Source organism: Lepus europaeus, chromosome 1 (genome assembly GCF_033115175.1).
Source record: "Lepus europaeus isolate LE1 chromosome 1, mLepTim1.pri, whole genome shotgun sequence".
NCBI classification, from domain to species: Eukaryota; Metazoa; Chordata; class Mammalia; order Lagomorpha; family Leporidae; genus Lepus; species Lepus europaeus.
This window is the reverse complement of record NC_084827.1, coordinates 121,763,892-121,784,203: the sequence shown is the minus strand read 5'-3', so window position 1 is coordinate 121,784,203 and position 20,312 is coordinate 121,763,892. Positions and strand designations below refer to the sequence as shown.

At 40.8% G+C, this 20,312-nt stretch overlaps 1 protein-coding gene across 1 annotated transcript in view; it reads left to right on the top strand.

The window, feature by feature from the left end:
- The window catches only part of TTN (titin), a 274,245-nt gene that overhangs the window by 3,490 nt on the left and 250,443 nt on the right, over nucleotides 1-20,312 (top strand). Inside the window, exons 3-16 of the mRNA XM_062188546.1 lie at nucleotides 1,048-1,251; nucleotides 2,678-2,965; nucleotides 3,414-3,499; nucleotides 3,592-3,836; nucleotides 8,307-8,637; nucleotides 9,302-9,454; nucleotides 10,027-10,164; nucleotides 11,331-11,462; nucleotides 13,252-13,389; nucleotides 13,974-14,111; nucleotides 14,591-14,728; nucleotides 18,222-18,515; nucleotides 18,633-18,755; nucleotides 19,999-20,280. Of these exons, the coding sequence (XP_062044530.1) occupies nucleotides 1,048-1,251; nucleotides 2,678-2,965; nucleotides 3,414-3,499; nucleotides 3,592-3,836; nucleotides 8,307-8,637; nucleotides 9,302-9,454; nucleotides 10,027-10,164; nucleotides 11,331-11,462; nucleotides 13,252-13,389; nucleotides 13,974-14,111; nucleotides 14,591-14,728; nucleotides 18,222-18,515; nucleotides 18,633-18,755; nucleotides 19,999-20,280 (2,690 nt within the window). The remainder of the gene's footprint in view (nucleotides 1-1,047; nucleotides 1,252-2,677; nucleotides 2,966-3,413; nucleotides 3,500-3,591; nucleotides 3,837-8,306; nucleotides 8,638-9,301; nucleotides 9,455-10,026; nucleotides 10,165-11,330; nucleotides 11,463-13,251; nucleotides 13,390-13,973; nucleotides 14,112-14,590; nucleotides 14,729-18,221; nucleotides 18,516-18,632; nucleotides 18,756-19,998; nucleotides 20,281-20,312) is intronic.

Sequence of the window (20,312 nt, the reverse complement as noted above, 5' to 3'; positions counted from 1 at the left end):
CTTCTGAGCTGAGCCGAGCACGTGTGGCTTCACAGGGAACTGTCCTGCTGTGGAGCAGTGAATCTGGCTTCTTCATAGTGCCTTGCTTCTTCACATAGTGTGTTCAGAAATTCTTCGCAAAGCACTTTAAGACCTTCAGTGGTATTCTACCCATGAGTTTAATACCCATGAATTAGGATAATAAACTATTCACTCAGCCATCTGGGGAGTCTGGTTAGTGAAAGACAACAAAATAAACTTTCAGTTATCTTCGTGTCCTAGCTTGAGGAAATAGAGTGCCAGCCTTGGTGCCGAATGCCCAATAACCCTGCTCTGAACATGCCTCAGACCTTCTGATTGCCCAGAGCTTTAATACACCTAAAATGTCAAATATGAACACGGAGCTCCTTCAGGCTGCAATTTACAGTGGGAGGAGAGAATTTCTGATTCCGATTCTGAGTAGTTCTAGAAAACTAGGTTTGGCTTAGTCACTGCTCATCTGAGAAAGTAGCTCTCCCCGTCACGGTATTTCTTACTGATGGCACTTGTGTGAGCAGAGAGGTTCAGGAGCATGGTGCCCCGCAACCACAGCACAGGGAGACGAGTGTGCCCTCCTGGGCGTGTCAGAACCGTTAGACCCCACCGTGGCCTCCGTTCCTCACTTGTTTTCAAAGTGTACACCAGTCCTTTTCCTGCCAAAGTTTTCTTGGCTCTTCATGTTTATAAATGCCTCTGAGGACTGCAATGATGTTTGTTAAGTTGACATCAGAGGGAGCACTGGGCATGAGGGTAGGAAGTGGACACCTGTGTGCCACTGCTAGCTGAGGGACCCTGCTCTTGGCCTCAGCTTCCTGCCTTCTGCATGGAAGGCAGTGGCCTCTGCTCGTACCCGCGGGCCTTCCTGATGGCCCACAGGTCGACATTTCTGTCCTGAGACGGTCAGGTTGTCATCATCATGACAATCTGGATATTTCAATATGGTGAGCGCAGGCAGTGAGTAGACTGGGAAGAGCAAGGGACTGTGCGGTGCCCACTCATTCGTCGGCATGGCCTGTTCTTCTCCTCCAGGTTTCCCAGTTCCTGAGGTGAGCTGGTTTAGGGATGGCCAGGTGATTTCCACTTCCACGCTGCCCGGCGTGCAGATCTCCTTTAGCGATGGCCGCGCTAAACTGACGATCCCCGCCGTGACTAAAGCCAACAGTGGACGCTACTCCCTGAGAGCCACCAATGGATCTGGACAAGCGACTAGTACTGCTGAGCTTCTCGTGACAGGTATGAATGCACAGAGGGCCCTGCCCGCCCTCTGCTCCCGCTGCACGCAGCAGGAAGTCTAGAAAGAGCTATGAGCACAGTGAGCACAGCTCCACCCCTAGAAGGGGACCCATGGGTGGCTGATTTTGTAACAAAGCTGTTTGTGGAATTTAATGTCACTCGGAATACAGCACTAAAGTGGCTGAGAATCAGTTTCTCCATATGCACATTAAATATTCAAAAGTATATTAAGGAAATACAAAAGTCACTTTCCTCAGCAAGTAGAATTTGTATTATGTTTATATGCCTTGTAAAGAGTAAGACACAGGGTGTGCATGCGCATGCCTCACACACACATCTCTAGGAACTCGTCCAAATGGTTCCTGAAGCAGGTGGTCCATAGATCACCCCCCCCATGCAAGAAATGTTAAAAAATTGTACAACAAACAGACCCAGGAAAAGGCAAGTGCTTATTGTTCAAATGGGTGATATAGTTTCCCCAGAAAAGTTATCACCAATCTTAGTAGACTGCATTGTTTTTCTTCATCTTTTATGACATGGTTAAGACACTAGAACATACATGATTTTACATATTACATAACAAGGTCTTACATGAACTGGGTACATTCATCCAATTTATCCAATAAGCTACATTGTCAACAATGTGCCACCTTAGGGCTAGAATTGTCCACAACACAAAGCACACCAGGTAGCGTGGGGTCTGAACTTCCACATGCAGCCGTAAGACTCAGAGTTAGGAAGAGTGCAGGCTTGGCAGCATCTGCTGTTGTTTATTACTCAAAATCACGTCAAACTTAATCCCATTCACCCTCCTCATTCATCTCATAAAAAATTTCTTTCAACATAATTAACCAAGATAAAAATCCCTTTCTGTAGCATAATTAACATGAAATCATGTCATTATTGGGATTAACATTTTAAATTGAAGTAAATATTTGGGTTATTTGAATACCGATCAAGTTAGAGAAGATTTAGGGTTTTTTTTTTTTTTAATGAAATAAAAATTTAATTATTCTGTAAGTCACAGGTGCACTCATCCTACTAACCACTGGAATTCATTTTAATGCAACTTGCTGAAATGTGCAAATATGCCTTATTGCATCAATACGGGAGGAAATGCCAGAAAGATCCCTATAAATGTTATAAGAATCTAGGTTTTTTCTCTAAAATGACAACAAAATGTGATGGCCTAGATCTTCTAAGCAAAGCAAAACAAATAAACTAAATATGGGGGCTGGAGAGGCTTCTCCATTACCTGGCCCCACTGATGCTGCCATCTGCTGAGTGAGCGGGGTTCAAGGACCATGGAAGGTCTTTGGAACAGTGAATCATTGCCTGGTTTGGAGTCAGAGTTGTGACTGTTTAAAAATACCCCCACTGGAAGGGCACTGGCATCTAGTCTGACTTCCTTCTCTTTTCCCTGCAGCAGAGACAGCGCCACCCAACTTTGTTCAACGACTGCAGAGCATGACCGTGAGACAAGGAAGCCAAGTGCGACTCCAAGTGAGAGTGACTGGAATCCCTACACCTGTGGTGAAGTTCTATCGGGACGGAGCCGAAATCCAGAGCTCCCTTGATTTCCAAATTTCACAAGAAGGCGACCTCTACAGCTTACTGATTGCGGAAGCGTACCCCGAGGACTCCGGGACCTATTCAGTAAATGCCACCAATAGCGTTGGAAGAGCTACTTCGACTGCCGAATTGCTGGTTCAAGGTATGCGCTGCAGGTTGAGGAAGAGGGAGAAGAGAGAGGGATGCCTGGAACCCACTGGCAACCCTTTACAGCCCTGGAAAGGCTGTGAGGTAAAAGACAGCCATGTAAAAATGTTTCTGATTTTAAGCAGGAGCTTTGTACTGAAGCAGTCTGCACTCACCCCATTATAACCTGGGTGGTGTTTCAACTAGGCAGGTGGTCTGCATTTCCAAATGACCAGCAAATAATGGAATTTATTTAAAAATGGTCCTAAGTAAATTCTTTTCTAACAATGAACAGTTTTATATTTAAACCTAATCTATATTCATGTGAAATCCAAGATTTCTTATATTTTTCTCCATTGAAACACCTAGACAATCATATTGACATATAGTCCAAATGAACAGAATCTCTTTTTAAAATGGGTGCTTTTGCTCACCCATCCTAAATATTCTTTCTCCTGCTATAGGTGAAGAAGTAGTACCCGCTAAAAGGACAAAGACAATTGTTTCGACTGCTCAGATTTCAGAAACAAGACAAACCCGAATTGAAAAGGTATTTTTAGACTGTCGTTTTTTGAGCATTTCAGTCTTGTTACTTCCCTGGCTATTCCTCCTCAATGTGGACTTTGTTTTATTTTGTTACAGAAGATTGAAGCCCACTTTGACGCCAGATCAATCGCAACAGTTGAGATGGTGGTAGACGGTGCCACCGGGCAACAGCTGCCACATAAAACACCACCCAGGATCCCTCCAAAGCCAAAGTCAAGGTCTCCAACTCCACCGTCCATTGCCGCCAAAGCACAGCTGGCTCGACAGCAGTCCCCGTCCCCAATCAGACACTCCCCTTCCCCTGTCAGACACGTGCGGGCACCGACCCCATCCCCCGTCAGGTGAGTTTTCTTAAAGAGATCAGATTGTTGTGCATTTTCAGAGGTTTCATGCAAACAAAAAAAAATGTAGCATGTGCTAAAGGAGGTGAACCAAGATGTTACTGAATATGGTTTTCAGAAATCCCCACTATCCAGAGGTGAAATGAAGAACATTATAAACTCCAATTGAATTCTTATTCATATTCCATTTACTAAGTAGCTGTTTTAGAGGCCAGAAAATAGCAGTGAAATGAGAAGAGCTCAGGACTTAGAGTTGAATCTTGGTAGCAGTTTCATCTAGGGCAATACTTACAGTAAAATGATCACTCTACACCTTGATCACTTCTCCACTGGACATTTGATTGGAAATCCCTATATATTATCTCACTAAATACTCAAAATGTCTAGTAATTGTTATCACCAATACTGTTGATAAGTAACTAAAGCAGGTTTTTTGAGGTCTTGTTTGGATCAACTGTAACTTAAAAAATTTCAGTAAAATAATCTCAAGGTGTGTTGGGAAGACTCAATGAGACAGTGTGTTGCAAATAATTTTATAAATGTTCTTTTACTCAGGTAATAAGTGAAACCTTCAAAATAATGCATATGCTTATCATATTTTATATGGAAAGTAAAATCAATTTTAGGCCTATTTAATTTAGAGATACAAGGGTACTTTAAGAAGTTAGTCAAAAAATTAAAAGATGTCTATTTTGGTGCAAAAGTGTTGAAATCCAATCATAGTTGTTCATAATAGCATTTTCATGAACCGCAGAAATAATATAATTGAGTATAGATTATCCACAGCCAATTTGAAACTTTGGGATTTAGTTTAATGCTAAGAAGTTTTAATATGAATTGAAGTGTGAAAAATTTGAGCAAACAGGAAAATATTTCTTGATCAATTTAAAAGAAATAAAAAACAAACGTGGAGAAGGTTCTCCTGCCAAGAAAATCTGTAAAGAAACAGTAACAAGATAGTTGACTTTAAAAATATTAAAACTTACTGTGAAATTATTCTAATCAAAATGGTATGATATTGGCAAATAAATGGAAGAATACAACAGAGGAGCTGAACAGAGTCTAGAAATCAATCCACAGACAGAGGGAGCTCACTTTTTAATCAAAGTGGTCTTTCAATCCAGATAGTGGAGGGAAGATAAAGAATGCTGGCCCACTTAGCTCTGTATCTGGAAGAAAGCAAACACAAACCTTTAATTCAAGCCATTTACGAAGTGAATCTCAGTTTGATTGGAGACTTAAATTAGAAAATAACAAAAAAGGTCATGAGACCAAACATTGGGAAAACATGGTTGGGAATTTTTGAAGATGGATTTAGACACTCAGTTTCATGAAGACAAAAATGTATGTATGGCAAAAGTAAAGTCATTGCTAGGCCACATAGTGCTTTTGTGAATAAATTCTAAAGGTGCTTCTTGCTCAAGATATTCCATTGTCTCTGCCATGCAGCATCATAGTAAACATACAAAATGTGAAGTGCTGCAGAGGAAAAACAGTGTGTAACTTACACACCTCATGTGTATGCTTGGCTAAGACCATACAAACAAGCAAAATGAAAGCAGTAGACCTGGCGGGAATGTTTGCAACGCTTGTGATAAACAATGAACTCATGTATCAGGTGCATCAAAATAGAATTTTTAAAGGAAAAAAAAAAAACAACGCCATTGAAAAAAATAAACAAGAGATCCAAACAAGTATTTCACACAAAATGGAATGTAAATATACAATAAATACATGGAAAAATGTTAGCTTTTTCCAATATTTATTATTTTGGCCACTTGACTCAAGATGTTGCCAACACTAACAAGAAACTTTACACAAAGACCTCAATTTAAAAAACCTATCTAGCAATCAAATTTTCAAATCATGTTCAGTCTCAGGCTAACTACAAGTTTGCACACTGCAAAATCACAATAGAGGCCAAGATATACTTTCTGGGGGAGATAACCACCTCACTATATTTTAGTTCAAGTCAAAGGATCATGGAGAATTAGAGTTTTCCAAATCCCATGGGACATGGTGACTATCTTAGCAGTTCTGAAAGTTCATTAATAACCATCCAAATTATTTGCTTTAAAATAGGAAATAAAAATGCCAATTTGCAGAGAAAGTAATAGTTTTCCAAAATAGACTACTTTCCAAAATGTTTCATAATTATTTTTTACTTTTGTTGTAGAATAAGGCAAACATACTTCATTGAATAAGGTGCATTGTACCTAACTGTGACCAGGTGATTATTTTTATTGTAAGTGCAGAAATAAGCACTCTCTTGTAATGACTCAAATTACACTGATTTTCACAGTTATGGGCTTACCTGCTACCTGCTGCTAATGACTTGTCATGTCTCTTACTCTTTTTTGAATTAAAACCACTTTTCTAGGTATAATAAGAACAAAGCACACTTGAAAAGCATGTCTCTTTGCTTTTCTTCCATTGGCAAATACCCTACATTATTTTAACTTGGTCTTTGTTTTATTTGTAAGGAAATAAGTTCAGAATAGAGCCTGTTCGCTAGGTCTCCCTTTAGTTTGATTACCACATCATTTATAAAATGTAAATTGATTATCTGAAAAAGAAAAAGAAAAAAATCCCTACTTCAAGAAAATGATTAAACATTTCTTCAGGGTACTGGTCAATATTGTAATATACTGTTAAGTTAGTTGATAATTTAGAGCAAATATCTACTGTACCCTAGCTTAATTAGAATAATTGTTTCATTTATGATCAATGTAAACTCAATATCCTATGTGGAGCCAGAGTACATTTATAAATATTTTCTTACATGTGGAATAAGTAAAATGCAATGATAAGGCAACACTACCACCTAGAGGAGAAATATGTAATAAGGCATTTTAAGAATTAAATTAGTTTTGAAACATTTAATTATAAAATAGTTGATGAGTGCCTATCATTGTTACTGAAACTCTCTTTTTTGGCTATTAGTGCTGTAGTTTAGTGCCCATATTCTCTACCTAAGAGGCAAAAAATGAAAACAATCTTGGAAGAAATCACTTTATCAACTTAACAAAAAACTATAAAAATCCTATGTTTTAAATTAGCCAGACAGCCCCCAAGATAGGCTAAGATGAATTAAAAGAAGTCCCAAGTAAATATGAACGTGGATGTAAACAAGAACAGGAAAATTCTCAAAGCAAGCCACAAACACCTTGAATGGAGCAGCAGTTTGCAGAGTGTGTTATTCAGCCACAAGGGCTCTGTAAGAAGCTTCGGGAGAAATCTTTCCTGGCTAGGAAGCACCATCATATTGACCTGCTGAAGGCTGTGGAGAATCCAGAGGGAAAATCAGGAAAAGGCTGAACTGGAGTGACTACAGAAACCTTTCTCCACTCCCACACCTGCTTGATATTCTTTGGTCCCCAGAATTGACAATCCAAAGAAATTTAGTGTGCGACTCACCGTGTCCTTTCTGGGTTGATCATAGCAAAGTACCTCTTGGTGTCTTGATTTTTCTTTCTGAGTGTGGAAAATTGGGACAGGGCACAGAATGTTTCTTTAGCTTTTTTAGAATTAAGTCTAGGCCGGCGCCATGGCTCAACAGGCTAATCCTCTGCCTTGCGGCGCCAGCACACTGGGTTCTAGTCCCAGTCGGGGCGCCGGATTCTATCCTGGTTGCCCCTCTTCCAGGCCAGCTCTCTGCTATGGCCCAGGAGTGCAGTGGAGGATGGTCCAAGTGCTTGGGCCCTGCACCCCATGGGAGACCAGGAGAAGCACCTGGCTCCTGCCTTCGGATCGGTGCCGTGCGCTGGCTGCAGTGTGCCGGCCATGGCAGCCATTGGAGGGTGAACCAACGGCAAAGGAAGACCTTTCTCTCTGTCTCTCTCTCTCTCACTGTCCACTCTGCCTGTCAAAAAAAAAAAAAAAAAAAAGAATTAAGTCTAAGTCCCTTACAGGGTTACAGCAGATAAAGCTTATTGAGATCTAAAGCAAATGAGTTTCAAGAACATTATTTACTCTCTGAATAGGTTAAGGTTATCTAGACACAGGTTTTATATTTTATTATTTATTTATTTATTTATTTTTGACAGAGTTAGACAGTGAGAGAGAGAGACAGAGAGACAGGTCCTCCTTCCATTGGTTCACCCCCCAAATGGCTGCTACAGCCAGCGCGCTGTGCCGATCCGAAGCCAGGAGCCAGGTGCTTCCTCCTGGTCTCCCATGTGGGTGCAGGAACCCAAGCACTTGGGCCATCCTCCACTGCACTCCCGGGCCACAGCAGAGAGCTGGCCTGAAAGAGGAGCAACCAGGACAGAATCTGGCGCCCCAACCGGGACTAGAACCCTGGGTGCCGGCGCCGCAGGCAGAGGATTAGCCTGTTGAGCCACGGCGCCGGCCAGACACAGGTTTTACAACTCTGCTTTCATGTACTTTGAGATTCTCGCCCATTATCCAAATCTGATGACCCCAGAGTTCCTGGCCTTGGCATTCAAACTTCTGCTATTTGGGTTTCAGGTCTGTGTCCCCCGCTGGGAGGATCTCCACGTCCCCCATCAGATCTGTGAAGTCACCGTTACTTGTCCGTAAGACTCAGACAACCGCGATGGCCACAGGCCCCGAGGTGCCTCCCCCCTGGAAGCAGGAGGGCTATGTGGCCTCCTCCACTGAGGCCGAGATGAGAGAGACAACGATGACGAGCTCCACTCAGATCAGGAGAGAAGAGAGATGGGAGGGGAGATACGGGCTCCAGGAGCAGGTGACCATCACCGGAGCTGCGGGCGCTGCTGCCGCCGTGTCCACCAGTGCCGCCTTTGCGGCTGGAGCTGTTGCTACTGGTGCTAAAGAGGTACTGGCAGAGCTGCACCCTCCTTCTGTGGTTCATGTGCTGTTTTCTGAGTTTCTGCTGTGAAGCTCAGCATAGGTTGGAGCAAAATGCCTGCAAACTCAAAAATATAACCCAAGCTGAGGAGCACATTTGAATTTCATGCTCTGTAAAAGCATTTTTTTTAATTGGCACAAACGTGCTCATCTGTGGGGTTTACATAAACTGTAGGTTGCAACAACACAGACTCTGTCTTGTGGCAATGATCAGTGCTTAGTTCTGAGCACATTTTTCTCTGGGTGACTGGGTTTCCATTGTGCCTTAAAAAAGTTTTTCAAATGCAGAGTTACAAAGAGGGGGAGAGAGATCTTCCAACCAGTGGTTCCATCCCCAAATGGCTGCAACAGCTGGAGCTGAGCCAGGCCAAAGCCAGGAGCCTAGAACTCCACCTAGGTCTCCCATGTGGGTGTCAGGCATCCACCTACTGTTTGGGCCATCCTGTGCTGCTTTCCCAGGCACACTAGTAGGGAGCTGGGTCAGAAGTGAAGCAGCCAGGACTTGAACCAGTGTTCTTGTGGGATGCGGGTGTGGCAGGCACCACAATGCCAGCAGCCCTCTCTTGTGCCTTTCTGTTTTCTACCAGACGTGCCCTTTAACAAAGCAATGTTCTTGGGCACATCCTATCTAGGTGAAACAAGAAGCTGACAAAAGTGCAGCTGTTGCGACTGTTGTTGCTGCTGTTGATATGGCCCGAGTGAGAGAACCCGTTATCAGTGCTGTAGAGCAGACTGCTCAGAGGACAACCACGACTGCCGTGCACATCCAACCTGCTCAGGAACAGGTATGCGCCAGGCTGCCCGAGAGCATCCCAGAGCCACATCCTTCTGTGCGTATTCAGGCAGACGCCGTTCACCCAGCTGTGCAAGCTTGGGTCTCACCATAGCCCAGTGCTCAAATCATCTTGAAGACAGCACTGAGCCCGAGGTGGCCCAGACTTTTAGAATTGTCTGAGCAAAAGTAGACTGAGCTCCCAAAGGTGTTTCAACCAGTGAAGGACTACTCCAAGCAGGAAAGCTAGAGCCCCGTTGAACCTGGACTTGAGCTGCTCTAGGAGCTGGGTATGGAATCCATTATTTCAGGGCAGCCTTTTCATTTATCTAAGCTTCCCCAAAGGACATTGGCTTTTCCTTTCCTCAAAATAAATGGAACACTTGATTCAAGGCTGAAAAGTGTTATAAATCCGGCATAATTTCCCCTCATGTTTCAATAGATTTTCTATTATAGTCCAAAATCACTCCAGCTTTCCTCTTTATCCTCTCATGTGTGACATTTATGTCTTAATCCTGATGTATGAGTGTAACTTTTTATGCAAGGTACATTAAAGTGTTTCCTTCTTTTCTCTATGAAAATCAGGTGAGAAAGGAGGCGGAGAAGATTGCCGTGTCTAAGGTAGTAGTGGCCGCCGATAAAGCCAAAGAACAAGAATTAAAATCAAGAACCAGAGAAATAATTACAACCAAGCAAGAGCAGATGCACATAACTCATGAGCAGGTGAAAATGATTTTGGATTGGAAATTTGTTGCTGTTATTACATGTGTCAACACAAATAATAATCTTCACTCTGAAGGGGGTTGTTCCTTGGGTCATCCCCTTGTAGGTGTACATTCCTAGGTCCTGGATACCAAAGTCCCATAGAGCCACTGAATGCCCCCATCATGTAGCTGGAAGTGACCTCTGTGGCTACACCCTAGGGGCAGACAGAGCATCTCACGTACATTGACTGTGTGCCTGTGGGGAGGGGATTGAAACCAGGAGGGAGAGATAGATATGGAGGCGGGAACAGGGATGAGTACAAGAGAACACTGAATGCCCTTTGCTTTAAAAAGCATGCAGCTACTTCCTGGCTGCTTCACAGGACATTTGCCCATGAGTTTGAAATAGGATGGACAGCATGGCCCTAGGAGGCCAAATGACCAGGAAAAGTGTAAAAGATAGCTCCTTGAGTGGAAGGCATTTTGGGATAGATTGGACAAGGTCAGTTGGTAGGACAGTTGGCCAATGGAGCCAATTTTCAGTTGGGTGATTTGAAAAGAGGAATTCTCACCTCCTTTTCAACCCAGAGAGCCTGTATTTCAGCGGTGAGATATCTGAGAATGGCAAGGAGGCAAAATGGGAAACTGACCTCATAACACACTTCTTGGGTGTTCAGATTGCAGCAATCCCCTTTGGAGGGTTAAGGAGTTGGAAAATAGTTTGTCTGGGATATGCATGAAATTTTTCTCCCCATAATGTCTCAGTTGAAGAAAAGTAAATCTTGATATTCCAAACCATCATAGTATTTAGGAAAATTTGCAAAACAGTGTTGCATAAATGCAGATTATAAAGTATCTGTGATTGACTTTAATATATAAAATAAAATGGTCAGACAAAATTACTTCCTAGGCCCTCCATTCTAACCTATGCTCTAAGATTATCTTTAGAGGATAGAATTAGCATGAAATAATATCGTCATATATCTATCATTTAAGCAACCTAGTTTATGGCTTATGTAGCAAAAGAGCATAGGCATATTGCTGAACATGAAATCATTTTGTTTAGTGACATCTCTGGAGAAGAGATTTTACTCCTTCAAATTCCTGTTTTATTGTATTTATTAAGCAGTGTTATCCATTAGCAATCAGGAAATAATGAGCTTCTATTTTTATTGTCGATTGCAGCTAAGAAAAGAAACTGAAAAAGCGTTTGTACCAAAGGTAGTAATTTCCGCAGCTAAAGCCAAAGAACAAGAAACTAGAATTACTGGAGAAATTACTACAAAGCAAGAACAAAAGCAAATAACTCAAGAAACAGTAAGTCCAATTTTGTAAATGCCTTGTAATTTGTTGACGAATCTCAAATTCCAGACAGCTGCATGTAGCTTGTGTCAAAAACTTCAGAGTAGAGGAGTTTTGTGTTGTGTATTTTCTTTTTGTTGTTTCTCTATGTCTAGCAATGACACTGTTTCATGATGGAAAGTCTGTTCTCATTGCACTGTTTCCACACGTTGATCAATTTGAGGGAGGTTCCCTGTCTATTAGATTGGGCACATCTGTGAACTTTCTAGTACACATGGCAGCAGGAGACAGGTTCCACCCCAGGCCACTAGTCAGTTTTTTCACATACAGTTTGATACCTTAGTCACTGACATTATAACATATTTACTTCATATAGATGGGAAACTTAAAAGTGTGCATTTTCATGCTCAAACACAGTCACATGTCACAGCCATAAATACTCCAAATAGCACAATTTTCAGTGAAAAATGCTAAGTATCAAAGAATACCAGTACTTTAAGAAAATGCCCTTAATTTCTGGTTATTAAAAAAAAAAAAAAAGACTGCGAAGTGTTTGCTGAATTTGTGTCAAAGAACGATTTAAGGGCAATTTCACCAAAACCCATTTCTCTTTCATCTGTGAAATCAAGCCTTATAAAGTATCAGGAGAGAGGCATTTATTTCTAATTCTTCCAGATTTTGGGGAGCACCTGTGTTCATTTTTGTTGCTCTATGGTTCTTTGTTGACCTAGAGTTAGTTTTTGTTTTTTTTTTTAATTTTTATTTATTTATTTAATTTTTTGACAGGCAGAGTGGACAGTGAGAGAGAGAGACAGAGAGAAAGATCTTCCTTTGCCGTTGGTTCACCCTCCAAAGGCCGCCGCAGCCAGCGCATTGCGGCCAGCGCACCGCGCTGATCCGATGGCAGGAGCCAGGTGCTTCTCCTGGTCCTAGAGTTAGTTTTTAAAAAATGCCCAGGGGCCGGCATCGTGGCTCAACAGGCTAATCCTCTGCCTAGCAGTGCTGGCACACCGGGTTCTAGTCCCGGTCGGGGCGCCGGATTCTGTCCCGGCTGCCCCTCTTCCAGGCCAGCTCTCTGCTATGGCCCGGGAGTGCAGTGGAGGATGGTCCAAGTGCTTGGGCCCTGCACCCCATGGGAGACCAGGAGAAGCACCTGGCTCCTGCCTTTGGATCAGCGCGGTGCGCCAGCCGCAGCGCACCGGCCACGGCGGCCATTGGAGGGTGAACCAACGGCAAAAGGAAGACCTTTCTCTCTGTCTCTTTCTCTCACTGTCCACTCTGCCTGTCAAAAATTTTAAAAATAAATAAATAAATAAATAAATAAATGCCCAAGTGAGCTCACAAAACACCTGAAAGGCTGGTCAGACACTGCCAGTTGGATTCCCCTTCCTCCCTGTGTATGAAAGACTTTGAATACAGCCAAGAACCCTACTAGGTGTAATCTAGGGCACAGGAATGCCCGTGGCCTTTGCGATGCTGTAGCTGGAAACTCGGCCAGGACACAGTTTCACAGACATTTAGCAGTGGCCACTCACTGGGTCTCCTGAGGTCTGACCATGTCTCAGGATGGGCCCTTCTCAGTTCTAGGATGACTTGCTACAGACAGGTGCACAGAAGAGGAGCCTATTCCTCAGGAAAACAAAAGTATTTCTCTAATCACAAAGATGTGAAGTACGCCCCTGAAATGGGATTGTGATCTTTCCTCATCACTGCAGCGTCTGCATTCTCCTGAGTGTTGCACACTCACCCTGCCATTTCTTTTGTACCTTCTGAAACTCAAATCATTATTTTACCCTCAAATCAGATAAGGCACGAAACTGAGACAACCGCAGCATCCATGCTGGTAGTTGCTGCGGCAAAGTCCTCAACAGTAGAAACCCTCCTGGGAGTTCAAGAAGAAATTGCCGCACAACAGGATGCAATGCACCTAACGCAGGAAAAGGTGATGGCTCCCTGATGACGTGCAAGCCACTCATGCACCATTTCATTTGCAAGCCACGTACTTTTCATCATGGGTCCTAACCATCACTTTTTCACTTCCTCCTCTTCTCATAAACAGAAAACGCCTTCAGAGATCTCTAATGAGTCTTGGCCACCCATCTAGCTTCCACTGTCACTATGCACGCCTAACTTTAAGACTTTTTGGATTGTTACTAATATGATAATATGATTCACTGAAATGTCTTCCTGTGGAAGTAGATTCTAGTGTACCTATACAAATCAATTGGTAATACACAAAATAATACACCGTTGATGGCTCAACTGGAATTTCCCAGAGTTTATATTCATGATGTGAGAAAGAGAAATAGCACGTATTGGTCTGTTATTGCTAAATCACATTTTTGTTTTAAATTAAACATATTGTTTTGATTTTTTTTACTAGTGAAATGGTATGGATAATCAAAGCAAAATGTCCTTGAACAGGAAGGAATTTTGTTTCCTTCCTCATCTTTGATTTTGGTTTCTTTTCTTAGAGGTTTATGATGTTTAATGGCAATTTCTCACTTTCTTCCACCATATTACCAGATGATGAAGGAAACTAGGAAAACAGTGGTACCTAAAGTCATAGTTGCCACACCCAAAGTCAAAGAGCAAGATTTAGTATCAAGAAGTAGAGAAGGCATCAGCACCAAAAGAGAACAAGTTCAAATAACTCAGGAAAAGGTGAATACAGATATTCAAGATGTGAAAAGGTTACCCTTAAACTAATTACTAGTAAACCATTAACTACTCTGCGGTATGAATTATTAATCTGTATTTTCCTTTTTAAATCCCCAATTTAAAAAATATGAATGTGAGGCTGATTACCATTTTTTGCACATTTGATTTTCATCCCTGGATGCTGTTTGTTATTCAGTTTATTCATAATAGCTCTTTGCATGAAGATTAGCACTTTAGCTTAATTTTTTAAAAAACAGTATAAGGAATCACCCAAAGATTTTTAAAATAGCTAACACTTCTAAGTTTTGTGATGTGATTCTCGGTCACTATATGCAGATACTGCCAAATGAATGTTAATTTCTCTTGTGTTTTAACCCTGAATAACTTCATTTTGCATCCCCACGTGGAGGGGGGAAGAGGGTCACATTGTGTGCATTTGAAGTCTGGTAAAACTTAAACCTTGATTTTACTGTAATAATCAGATGAGAAAGGAAGCTGAGAAAATTGCCTTGTCTACAATAGCAGTTGCTACTGCTAAAGCCACAGAACAAGAAACAATACTGAGAACTAGAGAAGGAATGGCTACTAGACAAGAACAAATCCAAGTTACTCATGGAAAGGTGACTATTGCCGTCCCAAGTGTGGAACCCCTGTTATAATACATTAATACCACATCTCAAATGAAATCCTCTATTATAATACATTAATACCATATCTCAGAATTTCTTATGTATGAGAAGTTATTAACCAAATCTATTTTTAGGTGAACAATTGGAAACTAAAAACCAAATTATTTACTGTTGTTACTATTACTTGTTCCTTTCCCCGCCCACTGATCTCTTCACTATTATTTTCAAATTCTTATTATTAACATCTAATCATCCTCCAGAAGTTCATGATTGAAATTGCATGCAGGCTAATTTTAAGAGACTCTATAAATATTTTTTAAAAGTTCTATGAGTAAATGATGAATCTTATGATCAAGGACATGTGTGGTTTGAGGGTCATAAAGTCAACATATTATATTTCAGAATATAGACTTATTTTAGCAAAGTACCTATAATTTTCTTCATGTGAGATTTTATATTTTTCCCCCTGTAACCACGAGATCAGGGAAGAAACTGAGAAAATTATAGTGCCTGCTATAGCAGCTCCCACTAAAGCTAAGCAAGATGCAATATTGAAATCTAGAGAAATAAGTATCCAACCAGAACAATTACAAACAAGCCATGGAAAGGGTATTGCATCTATTTATAGCTGTAAAATTTCCATGAATTATACTACTACTCCCCATGACTGTGGCATTTACCACAAATGAAATATTTACCTAAGTTTAAATTTTATTACGTAGTATTTGAAATCAGCAACTAAAGTTTTTCAAATCCATTTGCACTGTGGCATGAATCCTATTTTGTATTCCCCTAAGTATTGCTTTCTTTGATTTGATTTTTTCTAACACATGACTTTTCAAAATTGGATTTTTTTCTTTTTCAGTTTTTCTAAGTTTTCACTTATTTATTTGAATGGGGGAAAGAGTGAGAGAGAGAGAGAGCAAGCATGCACACATACTCCTAACCACTGGTTCATTCTCCAGGTGCCTGCAACAGTCCCAAACTTAGGCTGAATCTGGGAGCTGGAGACTCAATACAGATCCCCTACGTGGGTGATGGGCCCTCAATTGCTGTGTCTCCACCACAGCCTCCCAGGGTCTACATTAGCAGGAAGCTGGAGTCAGGAGTCAGAGCTAGGATTCAAATGCAGGCACTCCAATATAGAACATGGCCTTCCCAGCCAGCATCTTACCCTCTAGACTAAACACTCAGCACTAAGACATGATTAGGTTAACATTTAAAAACCTTTACCCAAATCTAATATACAGTGGCAAGTCGGGCTTTTAGGGGTCTCATGGATGACAGCAATTCCACTATGGAACAAGAGTGACTTTTACTTTTTGCTTCAGTTCTGAACCACATATTTTGACTACCATATTTACGTTATTAAGTATTAGCTAAGGATGGAAGCTGAAAAATATGTTTATACCTAAGGTAATTGTTACCACTGCAAAATCTACTGAACCAGCCACATTGCCAAAGACTACAGAAGGATTTGCTCTTAAGCAAGAACAGACACATCTTTTCCAAGAGGAAATGAAAACTGAGGCTGTGGAGGTGAAAACCGTTGTTTCATCCCATTTCATCATCAGCTCTCATAACTCCTCATCCATCATCATCCATTTAATCGCTTAGCTGATCAGCCAAACATTAGACATGACTAGATTCCATCCGAGTCCTCCAACGAGTAGTTAGCATTTCTAGTTTTGAAAAACCAGATTAAATAACACTTTTCTTTGGGTATTTGAATTAATTCTGAGCATATAGCTGGTATGAATTGGTATCACCTGCTCCAATTCATCTTCCTACTTCTGTAGCTTCTAAAAATATGAAGGATATTAGAGCCCACTGAAATGTAAAGGCAGCTATCAGCGTTGAGTATTGATTAGTAGTTGCCACTAAACAGCATATGTACATAAACTTAACACACATAAATTTAACAGAAATTAGCTACTACCTCATTTTAAAGTATATTATCATAATTAAGTTTTTCCATAGGTTTTAAATTAAGAACAAAATTTATATATTTCAAATGTATGAGTTTTTAGTCATATGACAACTTTTCTAAAACTAAGTTTTCTCATTGTGAAATAAGTAGAACTAAAACATGGCTGTCTTTTTGAAGACACGAATGAGATTATACACAAATGTAATCAATTTGTAATCAATCACTCTACCAGGAAAGTAATACACATTTATATTAATGTTAGCTATCAAAGGTGTTAACATTTTAAATCATTTATAAAATTAAAGTCAACTGATAGTTTAGAAAACAAATGGACAAACTTAACTTCCCTGGTGAGTTTTCTAGTTTCTTCTAAAATGCAATCTAAGTGAAGATGGCATTTGCAATCCTTCAAAGCAGATCAGATTGTTTGTGGTTTCCTTGAAAGAAACACTGGATAAAGCCCATGATCACGAAAGGCCCAATTCCATCTCAGAAAATAACCTTATTTATTTTTTTAGAGGATTCAGAGAACTATTTTAAAGGATATTCATATGACACATTTGAAAAATATTTCAGAGGCATCCTGGATTCTATTTACAGCAGTAGAAAAGAAAAATATTAACAACATTCTAGACTTACTTTTAAAGTGCATTAGATGGACATGGCCATGTGATCTTTGTGATATACTATTTCCAAGTACTGCAGAGAATCACAATATGTAAGGCACTGTGACTGCTTTGCTTGCTTTAAAAGAGAAATTCCTTTGCAAATTGTATTCCCATTTGTGCTAATCAGATTCATAGAAATGAGAAAATAATATTTGTTTCCTTATTCACTTTAACTCTTAGTAATATTGAAACTAAATTGAACTTTAATGTTAAAGGTTATTGTCTTGAATCCAAACATGATAATACTTTCATTTTAATCATACTATTTTCATTTATGTGTTTTAAAAGAGATACGTTCTAGTAGATTGAGCAAATCGTATCCCCAGGGAATCATAAATAAATTCACACACTCACTCTGTGTTTATGAGCTTTCGTGTTAGCTCGGATTTGCATGCAGCCGTGTAACTCTGTGGCAACTGATTTTTCTGGATAGCAGGACGATGGTAACTGAGAAACATTTTATGACTGCCATCACTGCACCAACACCAGACTTAATGATTGACAAGATAATAAAAATAATCAGTGAAGATAACCACCCCCAAAATCTGATTTTCCTACCTGGATAAATTACCAGTAATACTCAATCTTATAACTGTATATACATATTGTCTTATGTTGTGTCTGTGTGATTCAATGTCTAATATAATTAAACAGATGTAAACAATGTATCTTAAAATGTCTATACAATAGAAAGCATTTCTGAGTTACATTTCTGGACATGCTAACATCGCCATATACCACAGATGTCATCTACCTATTGATCGTGCCTTTAGGCATTTTGTGTTCTGACTGACTAGGAGGAGATGTTCCAGGAGGATATCCCTCATGGATATCTCAGCCTGACTGTGACATTGCTGTGAATTAATTCTGAAAATCTTGCCTCCAGGTGGGCGTTGGGAAAAAGGCTGAAGCTGTAGCAACAGTTGTCGCTGCAGTAGACCAGGCCCGTGTTAGAGAGCCCAGAGAACCTGGGCTTCCTGAAGAATCGTATGCTCAGCAGACCACCCTGGAGTATGGATATAAGGAACACATTTCTGCAACAAAGGTAGCTGAGCATCCCAAGCGTCCAGCTTCAGAACCCCACGTTGTCCCTAAAGCAGTCAAGCCTGTAGTGATCCAGGCTCCTTCTGAGACTCATATCAAAACTACGGAACAAATGGGAATGCACATATCATCACAGGTAAGTCTATAGCTGTTGATTCCCCCACCCACTGCTGCGTCCCTTCGTGGGAAAGCAACCAGAACTTCTGTGCTCTCTTGGTGAGTAGTGGTGTCACTGAGTTTCATTTCATTGCAGATCAAGAAAACTACAGATGTAACAAGTGAAAGATTAGTCCATGTGGATAAACGTCCCCGCACAGCAAGCCCTCATTTTACCGTTTCAAAAATTTCTGTTCCTAAGACAGAACATGGATATGAGGTAAGAAGTTAAAGAGCATGGAAGAAAGTGTTTAGCTCAAAGGAAATAAAAATCTAAAATGCAATAGGAGGTATCTTTGGGGTAGGCCAATGCAGGCCTCTTTCTGATGATGTCTGTTTGGATCCATGGTGGACTCAGATGCTCCTATGGTTTGGGTTCTGAAACTTGCCCAGGAAAGTGAGCCTAGAAGAACAGATGGTTGTCTTGCACCTCTGAGGACACAGGAGTCCATGAAGGCTTTTTCCTGTTTCCCATGTCAGCGATAGCTCAAACCCAAGTGCTTTGATTACTATTGTTCTAATGACCCTGTAAAAGGTTGTGTATCACACATTGGTTTTCCTTATGTTATGAGACATTTCAGGCTAACTCAGCTGTGAATGTATTTCATTTAAGAGAATATTAAGAAATCATAAATGCAGGTGCACAATACAGCAGCATGGAGAGATGTGTTGTATGGTTTTTGTGTTGGACTACTGGAATTGAGCAGGCCTGCACAAGTGTCTTATCTTTGCCCTTTATCAGCTCTGTCATCAGGGGATAGTGAAAATATGTGTAAAATATGTGTCAAAACCTTAGCAAGCTGACAGCGTGTCATAGCTCTCAAAACTAGTGACTATTGCTCTTTATGTATTCAATTTTAAGACACAGATTTCAAACTTTCTATGCTTTCAAAGAATTGTAAAGTACATACAATGTCTATGTTTGAGACAATCTCAAATTATCACTGATTCCAAGCAACCATAGATACCTATGGAACAAAATAGTAAGGAAACCTTTCAAATATTTTTCTGAATGACTATATTTTTACTTTTCATGTGGATTAGTGGTTGAAATCCTGAAGCGCTAGGTCAAACTAGTTCTCAGGAAATTTACAAAGTAATTTCTTGACATTGTGTTACCCACTGTAGTAGTTTCAAATGCAGCATTGGGAGATGGTTAGGTGAAAATTTATGACTGAGCTGTAGAAGATCTTCAGTCCTTTTATGATATAAGCTGTAAAATAAGGAGTTCTTAACACAACTCTTCAGATTTTAAAAATCTGTCTTACAAACAAGCAGGAATGACCAGGAGTTTTCTAATTGGTTTATCTCTGACTCTTCATTAGTGATGATGAAAGCATTAAAAAAAAAAAAAAAAGAAAGGACCATAGAAACTCAGACTAGCACAGGAGGAGCAGCGGCAAAGCACTTCTGACTTGGACGACAGAGAAGTGACTTTCCTTTCTGCCTTGCTTTCCATGTAGGCGTCAATAGCCGGTAGTGCTATTGCCACGTTACAAAAAGAGTTGTCAGCCACGTCTTCTGCTCAGAAGATCACCAAATCGGTGAAGGCTCCTACCGTGAAGCCTGCTGAGGCGAGAGTAAGGGCAGAGCCCACCCCCTCACCACAGTTCCCCTTCGCCGCCACCCCAGACACATACAAGAGTCAAGCTGGCATTGAAGTGAAAAAGGAAGTGGGGGTGAGCATCACTGGCAGCACCCTGCGCGAGGAGCGCCTGGAAGTACTGCACGGGCGGGAAGCCAAGGTCGGTCACCGGCTTGTGAGCTGTTTCTTTGC